This window comes from Galeopterus variegatus, unplaced genomic scaffold, assembly GCF_000696425.1.
Source record: "Galeopterus variegatus unplaced genomic scaffold, G_variegatus-3.0.2 Scaffold263, whole genome shotgun sequence".
NCBI lineage: Eukaryota > Metazoa > Chordata > Mammalia > Dermoptera > Cynocephalidae > Galeopterus > Galeopterus variegatus.
In genome coordinates this window covers 288,328-300,270 of record NW_007726374.1, presented here as the reverse complement: position 1 = coordinate 300,270, position 11,943 = coordinate 288,328, and the positions used below count along the sequence as shown (strand labels likewise).

General features: G+C 39.7%; 1 protein-coding gene across 2 annotated transcripts in view; it reads left to right on the top strand.

Annotated features, from left to right (window-relative positions):
* Positions 1–635: 635 nt before the first annotated feature.
* The window catches only part of GHR (growth hormone receptor), a 160,474-nt gene continuing 149,166 nt past the window's right edge, over positions 636–11,943 (top strand). For both annotated transcript variants that reach the window (XM_008566695.1, XM_008566694.1), the window contains exon 1: positions 636–708. In XM_008566695.1, coding sequence (XP_008564917.1) covers positions 639–708 — 70 coding nt within the window. In that variant the 5' untranslated portion in view covers positions 636–638. The remainder of the gene's footprint in view (positions 709–11,943) is intronic.

The following is an 11,943-nucleotide window of genomic DNA, read 5'->3' as shown; positions in this document are numbered from 1 at the left end:
TCCACAAAGACACAGCATGTCCTAGGGAGGACACCTAGGAAGCACGGATGCTTTGTTTTGTTTTCTTTTGCTTCTCCCCTTCTTTCTGTTCCCCTTCTAGTTAGATCTCCTTTAGGGTGTTCTGAGTGTTAATTGAGCTCTTTTGTCCACTGGGAAACAGACTTAAGAAATGTTATTATCACAATGGGTTGTTTTGTTTTTCCTTTTATGCTCTGCCCAGCTCAAGACCCCATGCTTGGTGATACTGCTGACAAGTTTTTTGTTTTTTTTTTAAATTTCCATGTTCAATTTAAGTGAACCACAGTGGTCCTGTTATTGAAGCAATGCTTGGGGGGTCCTTTGTTGTGAGGTGGTCTATGGCTGTCAGCCAGGATGTGAAAATCTCTAGTGTCCAAGTTATTTCCTAAAGCAAGCACCCACAGAAAGTAGAATTTATTACAATCTTGCTGTTTGTGCTCATGAAATGTATGAAAACATGAAACTCTAGAGCAATGAAAGACTTACTAGAATTCTTTCTAGAACTGACATGTCAGCTCGTTCATGGTTTCTCCAGGCTTTAAACATTATTTCATGATAATGGTCTACTTTTAATTGCTTGGGCTTACCTTATTCTTTCTGTGATTGCAGGTCCTACAGGTATGGATCTCTGGCGTCTGCTCATGACCTTGGTACTGGCAGGCTCAAGTGATGCTTTTTCTGGAAGTGAGGGTGAGTTCTGTCTTCTCGTTTCCATCCCCAGTGTTTTGAAATGACACCGAATTTTGTTACATCTAAGTTCTTTGCATGATTTGATTGAAAGCAAATTTAATTAGTAGCAAATAGGAAACTTGTCTTAGCTTTAAAATTATAAACTAGGAGGACTTTTCTGTGGATGTTTTAGGAAGAATACAGTAGTCAGCTTTGGCATCTGATGTTTTCATATCAAAAGTAAATGCTACAAATCATGCTGAGGGCATTTATGTTGAAGGCAAGCCAGGTCCCTGGTCTTTATGCTTTTGGAGAGAAATTGAAATTGCACTGAAGGGTTATTAACCTACTGATCATTCAGCTCATCGGTGACTAAGGATATCATAATCTACTTGCAGAGCTTAGAATTCAGTCCTCTTAATCATATTCTCTGAGAGAGGAAATTGCAGGTTTCAAATTAATTTCACCTCTCACTCTCTAGGTGATTACCAATTGGCAAACTTAAAGAGAAGAGAGGCCTGAAATAGTTAAATGATGTATCCAGAAGTGATAGCTTCCTTGGCCATCTCTATAATTTTCCCTCCTTTTTTATACCCTCTCCTAATGGAGAAGTGTCAATATATTTAAACGTGTGTTTCATAGCAGAAATAACTGAAACAAAGAAGAGTAATGAAAGGGAAAGGGGAGAAAAATGATGTCCAGAAAGAAACCCGTGCTCATCAAGAGGTAGAAGACTTTTTAAAAGATCTTGAGTACTTGATTTTTTCCTTGCCTGGGCTTCAACAGAAGCAATATATTTTATAAACTTATATAGAGAAACAACATATTTTCCCAGGCTAGGACACAGAATTTAGTTGTTGCTTTAAGAGTAGCTTACTTCCCTACTCACCATGCAACTCACATTGAAAACACAGTTTCACAGCAGACTTAGCGCCTTAAGATGTCCTCCCTGACCTTCTAGACAAAAATAAACCCATAGTAGTGAGCTGCTGAGGATGACCAGAGTAACTTAGAAAACAAAAAGGGTAAAATATGTTATTTTTTTCTCTTAAAACAATTTTAAAATATTTATAAAAAAATCATAATTGTTTGAAATATTTTTGGGTCTCTCTGGTGTTATAATGTCAACATTATGCAAGTCAAACATGGAGAGAATTGCAGGCTCCATTTCAGCAGCTTTTCCCATGGCCAGTTTTAGACTCTGGTTCTCAGCCAAAGAATTACAGCTGAGATACTCTGCTGTTCCAAAGAAAGTCATGGTGGTTTAATCTCTCCTTTCTTCATTAAGGTCACTTTCACTCCACTGGGCAAGGCTTGAGGAATTAAAAAAAGCTGTGAAATGAAAAGTACAGCATAGGAAATCTTTAAGGAAAATTAAAAATGCATCCGCAGCTGAGAGATTATAGCTCAAGTTACATTTTAGACCTAAAGAATCTGCAAGGAGCATCTATTCCAGCTGCTTTGATGTTTTACTAAAACTTTGACTTCATAAAGAGAGTGGAGAGAAAACATCATTAGCTGGTTTTAATGTTTCTTTTTTGTTTTTCTTTTTAATAGTCTTGTGTTTGCTTTTCTTTGTTTGGAGAGAGCAGAGCATAAGAAAATGCATGGGTTTATAGTAAACACAAATCACATATCCTACCAGTACTTACGCATAGGAAGTAATTTAGCAAAGGAAAAATTTTTTTCCTTCTCCTTACTTTTTTTTCTTGTTGGGCTAGCCAAAATTCTTTTTTCCTTTGAAATATGCGGGTACTGCAGAATATTTACCTAAAATGGCCTGGAGATTAAGGATACAGTATGATGTTTACATAGAATGTGTAGGTGAGCATGCTTGAGCATGTGCATGCACACTTGCATGTTTATATGTGAGTGTGTGTGTTTGTGTATATGTGAATTTGCTAGTTCTTGCCACTTATCTAATGGGTTCAGCCAGAGTTAGCACATGACATGACATGGGTTGATCTCAGATGACATTCATGGGCCATGTGTTTGTTTTCTGCCAGGTCTGGATTGTAGCCAAGTCATTTTATTTTTATTTTCTCTCCTATTGTATAAGGCAGACTAAAAATATAGGTGAAGAAGAAAAAAAAAGACACTTCTTTAGTTTCACAAACCATTTATTTTAATTCAGTTTGGTCAGTGGAAGGTGTGGCACTGCTGAGTATGTGATCTTGGAAGCACTACCTGGAGAAAAGTTGCCCAGGAGCTGGTAGAAGATGACAGATCTGTATGCCTTGGCTCTAGGAAGGTTCACACTTGAAGCCTTCGGCAGATGAGCAATTAGAAATATACTGGCCCTGAGAAGATTTTTTTATTAAGTCTAATTGCCCTGTGGGAAACATAATGAGAACTAAACAAGGAACAGTGCCATTATTGTGTTAGCTAAAGTGTTGTAACAGACGTTCTCCCTTTGTCTCTCATCCATAATAGGAGGCTCTATATCTGCTCCTCAAAGTAGGTTACATAGTCTCAGGAAAAATTTCACATTCCAAAATCCAGAATGATCAACAATGCCTCATTTCAAAGGGCTTCACCAGGTTGACCTAGCTATCAACTGGTTGCATCAACATTGAAGCTCCTAGAATGATGTTGCTAATGAGAAATCTGCATAAAGATCTGATGGATATAAATATTCTTCTAAGGAGTGCCTGTTATAAATTAGGTCACAATCTCTACCATATCAATCCATCCACAACTGAACATCCCCTTTGACCTCTGTAACTTAAGGTAGAAGTAGGCAAGCCTTTTCCCCAAAGAAGTTCAGTCTAACAGGGACAAGAGGAACTTACAGGAATTAATGGGAGACTGTATAGCTTTAAGATCTAGATTGTACAATGAAGACAAATGGTCAAGGTGCTATGAGAAAGAATAGATCAAAGTGGACTGAAATAGCTCATTTGACAAGTTCAAAGTACAGTTGTTTCTTAAGAGCTTTCTATTTTCAAAGCTTGAACTTAGGGTTATGAGGAATACAGTGATTCTTCCCTCAAGGCATTTATCATGAATTAAGAGATCGAGTATGTACACCAAGAATTACAATATCAAGCAGTGTATATTAACTATCAAAATGGCTTGAACCATACTCTACAGGAGTAGTGATGAGGGGAGAGTTGCCTCAGCTGTGATGAATTAGGGAGCACTTCATGAAGGAGGTTGGTGTTATTTCAGTGGGGACTGGAATGCTCAGTTAAGATTTTAAAAGGCTGAAGAGCAGGCGACTATCAAAGGAACACCCTATACCATGTATGCCATATCTAGCCCATAATGCCTGCAGTCCTTCTCAAAGTTGTAGGTAGGCCAAGCAAAAGTACTAAGCACAAGATGGAACATTATTTGTGTGTGTATAATATTCGTATATAGCATACATAAAATCTATGTATAATATTTATAATATATGTATGTTTGTATGTGTATATATGTATACACACAGTATGTGTGTGTGTGTGTGTGTGTGTGTGAGGGTACTTCACAAAGTTCATAGAAAAATATAATTAAAAGATAATATGAATCTGTCCATAAACTTTTTGAAGTACCCTCATATGTGTGTTTGTGTGTATGTGTGTGTGTGTGTGTGTGTGTGTGTGTGTGTATGCATGTATGCCTGGTAGGTGTGACTTGTAGGCAAATCACATATGTAATTACCATCTTATCACTTTAAAAATTAATTCTGCAAAAGATGTTGTATCTTTCTATACCAAAGTAAGAAATTTATATTATGAATGAGATGCTATGTCCTGAAAGATCTCCAAAATAATGTTCTTTGTATATCTTTGAATGTTTTTCATAAACCTGTGCAAACTGACTCAACACTTATTTAAGAAAAGACACCTCTGTCCTCATTGCTAACAGATAGGAAATAATGGCACAGCGGAAGGAACATTTTATTTTTTTAACTAAGCCCAACCCCACTACAGTTAAAGTTCCACAGAGCCCTGAGAGGTTGCCAAGACATATCGGATATATTTCAAACAAGTATTAGAGTCACGGCTGCAGTTGGTAAACAGTAAAGGGTGTGCCTCTTAGATGTTTTCAAGAAGGAGCATTTCAAGGCTTTCCATTCAAAAGAGAAGTAAGGAAAAACCACAGAGCTTGACATTGCTGCTGTCTTGACCGACATCCAGAGGCAAGAAGGAATCTTATAATCTGTTCTAGTGCCATGGCTTGAGTCCATGTACATCAGCAATTCTATGTCACTTTGTCCTCCTTGTATCACAAACTGGCTTTGACCTTGGAGTTCAGCAGGTTGCAGCAAGCCAGGTTGATCTAAATGGAGCCGATAGGAAATGTGAGCATAGACCGTTGCAAGTAATGATGCAACACAGTCTTTCAGCAAGTTTTTATTGAACACCTTTATGAATTCAAGGAGGAATTTTAAATTTATGTTCCCCCCTTTAAGGAGCTGATTGACTATAGAAGAGACAACAGAGATGTCATATAATTTAATTGTGATCCTCTTAGATTATTAAAGGGTTTTAAGCTAGGTAATAAGACCTTTAGATTTTCACTTTGGAAATAATACTAGTGATAGGGTAAAAGTGAATTTGAGAGGGATGGGTGTAAAGGAAGGTGATGGTGATAGGTCAGGAGAGAGATAGGGAAGTGTGACAGGAGTGGTAAAAAAATAAATGGCTCACGGACAGAGAGATGTGGAGGACACAGAATCACCAGTACTTGGAGTCCAGTTAACTTGTGGAGTTTTAGATTTAGGAACTGTTAGTGCCTTCTTACTCCATCTGCTTCTAAGTTTCCACATTTTTAGTTAATGCTGTCAACATAAACAATGACTCACTTTGAGTATAGTGAAGTCCTGGAAGACAGATCAGCCTATTAACAGTGAAGTGGCACTTGCATAGAGCAGCTCTGTGTGGGAGGAGACGCATTGAGCTGGGTGATAGCAGAATGTCTAAGCTGCCTTTCTTCTGTACTCTTTCCCGCAGCTCCTCCTGCCTGTGCCTAGCGGCTGTCATGGCCATCTGCTTACCTCTGCAGTATGGCTGTGGTGTGGCTTAGGCTACCATGTGGTGAGGGTGCACAGTAGGGACAAAGGCCTGAACTTCCTCCCCATTGTAGTCTCTGGACATTCATGACCTTGACAAATGCCCAGCTATTTTATCATTGTTAGAGCACATCCCCTGTGGAATGCAATAAAATACGGGCAGGATGAGTCAGGAACAGCAAAGCTATGCACTGGGCAGAATCTGGGAGGTTGGTTAGGCTTCCACAGTAGATGAGTGACTCACCTCTATAAAGAAGCTGGCAATGTGAGCGATTAGGTTTGTGTCTCAGCTAATTAGTAAATACAGGTACTTGGACCACCCATAAATAGTTCAAACCTTGAATGTTAAATTTGCACATGCCAGTGACAGATTGTTTTTCCAGTCTTCCATCTTAGGTCCCAATTCTTACAGGACAAGAGCCGGTGCTGGTGTTTAAAGTGTCTCCACACTACTTGGGATCATTAGCCCAGACTGGGGCTCCTGTTATGGGGTAGACAGGAACAAGATTGATGTAATGTATTTGGCATGTGGTGCTGGCAAAGAGCACCTGTTCATCGACACACCTGGTTGTCTGCTGTTAGCTAGAGACTAAGCCAGGTTCAACAGTGCAGAAGTCCGGGCCAGCTTGGACTGGTCCAGCCAGCCCCTGCCAGAGATCACTCCTCTCAACAAGGGGCTGAAGGTCCCTCAATCACCCAGCACCTACCTTTCCCCTAGGAAAACCCTCTCAGGAAAAACCTGCAATTGGTGTTTTTCTCCTCACTGTGCTTTGAAGTCAGTGGTTATTTTCCCAGACCTGGTTCAGTTAAACCTTAACCTTAAACTCTTAGGATAAAGAACTGTAGGCATTTCAGAGCCATCAACATCAAAAGCATCTTTTGAAGTCTGGCCCCAGCTCCTTGTTGCCTGCTTATCTACACTAGCGTGCACCTAACTTGTCATCAAGCAGAGTCACCAGCTGCCATAACCCTAACGACCACCCTCACTGTGGTTCCATTTTGCCTTTTCCAACAATACTCACAAGGTCATTAAAATAATGCTGTCAACAGTGTCATCTTCAAACCCAGAGTAAAGCTTCCTCATCATCTATAGTTAGCAGCATAAAGGCAGTGCTGGTGTATAATGTAAATACACCTTGAAATCTGATGCAATTGATCATACAAAGAGAGTATTCCTTGATGTCCTGTCTTGTGACTATTGGACAGATCAGGAGACCCTGGGGCTTGGAGCACTTCTTCGGTCTCAGATGCAAATCAACAAAAAGAGTTTCACTAGTCTCTATTTTTAAAATCTGTTCCAAATGAAGCCACAGTATTTCACTAGATACACCCATCAGTAATCTCTGTTTCTGTTTATAAAACAACTACTGGCCTTAAGCCTTATCCTTAACAGTGTCTGCATTTCATTTCCACAGTGGGATTATAGGTATTAGAGCATGGTGGGTCATGTCCAACCACTAGGGAAATGTATCAGGATGTTTTTATAGAAGATCTCACCAAGAGGCAGGACACTGGGGATGGGCGGGTGGGGGGTGGTGCGGGAGCAGGCATTTGTTTTGTGTCTCTCTTCTAAATGAGGTTGTAAAGACATCTCTGTTTCAAGTTGCATGACAATTCTGGATTAAGCTTGAACTATGTGAAATTTAATTGGTTTCAGATGATTAACAGAATGATCATTGCATGTCTGTGTAATAAAGTCTTATGGATCTAAAACTCACCATACTTAAAATCCACAAAAGGTGTTTTGCTCATCCCTGGATCCCATCCTCCAGCATTCAGATGCGTAGAGTAGATCTTCATTTATTTGTTGAATGCATGAAAGAATCAGCATCTGAATCCTGACCTGGGACTTCCTCAGTTCTCCCCCATAGTTGTCACTGCTGCTCTTTATCTCCAGTTCTGACCAGGGCAGAGGTTAAATTAGGATCCCCTTACAGTGGGAGGGGTCCCTGCAAATAGCTGTGCATCTGTAAGAGCTGGGATTTGTGGGCTTTCTCTAGGGATAGAATGATCTCATTTTCCTGCAGTATACTCTAGATGCCCCCAAGACTAGGACTCTGCCCTAAACTCTAATGCTTGGAAACCTGATGCCCTTCCTGTCTTGCCAACCCCTTTCCAGGTGACTGAACTCTGTACCCCTTGCCCACCCACTGGCCAACATCCTGCGCAGGATGAACTGGTCACCCAGCACCATCCTCCTGACACCAGTTTTATCTCTGCCCCACCTACCTGATTAAATCTCCCCAAATATTGACAGAGATAATGAGGCACACAGATTCCAAATCCAAGTTTTCTCTGCCCCTTTGGACATTGCATGTTAAATTACAAAAGACCCTGATTAGCGATCCTATGGATAGCTGGATCAATTTTCTTAGCCCTATCCTTAAATATCAGGTCTTTCCAATTTTCCAATGAGAGTCCATCTTGAAGTATGAAGCTCTCAAGGTTAAAAGTCAATGTTATATTGATAAAATCCTTAATTTCTTGGTCTCTGAATATGAAAAATGTGCATTTTGTGTATCTTTTAATCTTTTAGCAAAACCTTGCAAATTTGTGGAAGGAAAAATAAAGTTTAAAATATTTTACTTCTAGATAGCCATATGCTATGTATAGACATTAACAGATCTAATTGAATTGATGATGTTTACCATGCTATATTTTGGGAAGCCTTGGCTTCCCCAAAAATGAAAGGTCATTTTTCAGTAAAGCACTGTTTTGTGGCTGTCTAACATTTAGGACATCTCATCCCTCCTCCTCTATCCTGCCATTGCTCCACTGCTTCCATGGTTGGTGTAAAGCTACACGACTATGCCAGTTGTCGAGTAAGGCAAATCATAGCTAAAGCCAAATGTTTCGTTATTTTAGTTATACTAAGTTTCTATTTGTATTGTCAGGGCTAGGGCTCAGAGCTTTCAAACCCATTGTACAGACTGGGTCACCAGTCCCCTCACATGCCAGGCTGGGTCACCAGACCCCTCACACACAGGTCCACGCTAGGTAATTGGGAAAGATCCTGGGAGCCGTTGGCAGAAAAATGAGCTCAGTCCTCAGCAGCAGCAGCTTACAGGTCCAGCAGCTTACAGGTCTAGTGGTGGCGGTGGCTTCTCGGCAGGTCTCGGGGGCCCGGTCAGCAACAGCCTCCAGCAGCAGTAGCGGCCTCCCCATGACCCCCCCCCCTGGTGGCATCCTGGGGGTGTGGGGGTGCTGTGGATCAGAGACACTCGTCCTTTATACTTAAATCATAACTCAGGACACCTGGGTGCACATGCTCAATTACATTAGACAATAACAAAGGAACACCTGGGTGCACGTGCCTATTTACATCAAATGTTCGGCAAGATTCTGAACTTCTGAGGGGCCCTGACCATTTTCCTATATTTCCCAACAGTTGGCATAAGAGGAGCCATGCTTTTCTTAATAGTAACTAATGGTGAAGGGCTATGTTGTGATGAGAGCAGGGGAATAGGGAAACAGGAGAAAGTCAGTTGAAGAGCCCTGCCCTGTGGCACAGTTTGGCCTGGTCGGCTTGCTAGAAGAAGAACACATCAAAAAGTACCTTAGGTCCCAGGCTCAGGCAGCCCTGGCTAGGTTGATAAAGTGATATATTAGTTCTTGACTTTCTTTGTTAGCCAGGCCAGCACCACGCTCTCTGGATGTTTGCTCTGAACTTCATAAGCACATTGACAAGCTCTCTCCCCCTATGCTGCTATCACTAAGCCTGAATGGCTTCTGGGAAGGCTCTTATTGAGGAACAGAAGGAGATAGATTAACTTCTGTGCCTACACTGGCCATATTTGCGTGACAAAGTGATGCGTTCATTACCATTATCCGTGTGGAAGGCAAAAGTGTAGCTACTTCCCAGCGTGACCTGGCTGTCTTGTTTTCATTGGATAGTTTCTAGAAACTTGTATTGTTAGGTCTAAAAAATTTACTTTAAGAGAAAAAATATTAAAGGATATTAAAGACAAAAATAGAAGAACATTAAGCACTTTCATTAATATTAGATGTATTTATAACGAAACTATATTCTGTTGAAATTGGGGGGTGATTTCTCTAACATGTTGGTTAAAAGAGGGTTGCTATAAACCCAAAGTCAGAACCCTTTGATGTGGGGGAAGGTCAACTGATCCCTTAAAGCAGAAAGAAAAAGAAAAAGACTGAAATTCTAAGCTGAGATGAGGAGACTGTGGCTGCTGCTAACTAACTAGAATATTCACCCGTAGGAACTTAAACTGATTCCCGGAAGTGGTACTTGACTTACCTCATCAGCCCCGCTGAAGAATCATAGTCATGTTAAGTCAGAAACACAGGAGGTGATTCCATGAACCGTAAATCCCCTAAGATTCGGATCTACTAAGTTTAATATAGTGCTTAGAATTTCAGTGTTAGACCTCTTTATTTTGAGTATAAATATTCTATAACATAATATTAATGTATATTAATTATAAAAACATAATATTCATTTTATATTAAATACATATTTTTAAGAGAAACTTTAGGTGAAGTGTGGGTGATTTCCTCAAAGCAAATGGGCATCTCTTCCTAAAGCTAAGTCAGCCAAAGTTTGTAGGGACAGTAGCCACCTTTTCTCCTTTGAAAAAGGCTTGGTGGAAGATATCTCCTGGGCCACTGAATGACACCCTCAGGCACTGTCCAGAACTGTTGTCCACCAAGCTTTTCTCTCATTGTTGTAGGACAGTGCAAGGACTGTCTTGTAAAATCAACTTTGGTTCTCTTCTGTAATTGTTCGTGAGTTTGTCATGAATGAAGAGGCTGTCAACGTAAAGGAAAGTGATCTCCCCTCTCTACAAGCACATCTATAGATTTCTACCACACACCTACACTATGATAGTATATAATGCCTGTTTCTAAATCTAAACCTCCTTACTCAAACCTTTTCCCATCCTCATAGCATTAACGTTTCCTATTTTATACATAAGACTTATGTCAGGTATAGCTTTGTTCTTATTCCGTTTTTTTGATAGGTTGTATCCATACAGACCAGTTAAAGTGAAGCCAAGCTTTGATTCACTGGAACTTCTTTTTGTAGTGATCTTTTAGGAGAAAGAGGCAAATCATCAGAAAAGAAGATTACATCAAGAGTTTATTTTAAAACAAATTTGGGGTGTCTTCTTTGCCATTAGTTATCCCATCTAATGGTTAATGTTTTTCCCATTACCCCAATCAGCAAATCTGGGCTATGAATCCAGTTCTGCCAGTTATAAGCTACGTGCTTATGGGCAAAAGCACTAATTTCTCTAACTCAGTTACTCACCTATTAATAAAACTTTTCAAAGAAAAAAACCAAACTCTTTCTTTCAACTCCAAAGTTATTTTTTCTATTATTTCTTAGATACAGATGCGACACTCTGGAAGAGATTCCCTCATGCCAAGCCCTGTCCTCAGGCTTTTGTGGTAGACCTTTTCCTGGGCTTTTTTTCTTTTCTTTTTAAGTCAGTGACTAGAGTAAAGACAAGAAAGGCAGGCTAACCAAATCTGCAGAGGATGCAAAGCTAGGGATGGCTAGTGTACTGAATAGCTTCAGTCCATTCAGACATAGGACTCAGAATATCTTAACAACTTACAGTAGTGGACTGAAACTAACAAGATAAAATTTGGTAGGGATAAATGTAGTCCTGTATTATCTAGGTTTAAGAAGAATCAACTTCAGGAAGTGGGAGTCCTGAAGTCCTCTGTAAAAGACTTGAATGTATTTAATTCATTTCAAGTATAATGTAGCTAACCTGTTTCAATGCCACTGCCAAAGCAAGCTAGCTCAGTCTGCCTTCATAGAAACAGAGACTTAGAACAAGAAAAGCACCAGTCCTCTGGATCTGCACTGGCCACAACATGTCTAGAATAAATCTGGTGAGTTCTGGATATCATGATTTACAAAAGGTATTAACAAACTGGAACAAAACAGTCTTAAAGTGAAAGACTCTTGAAATCATATAGAAGGAAAAGAAGTTTAGCCTAAGATGAAAGAGCAATGGCATAATATTTGTTTTAAAATTTTATCATATCAAAAAGGGTTTTAACCAGTTCTGTTTAGATAGCGTGGTGAAACAGACCAAATGTAGCCTTTGGGAATCAAACATATGTTGGAATTAATTTTTGCACTATCAGTTTCAACTCTTATGACTCAGAAAATTATTTAACTTCTTAGCACTCCTATTTCCATCTTTTTTTATAAAAAGGACAAATAAAAATTGTATATATTCATGGTATACAATGTTACTTTTGATATATGTATATAT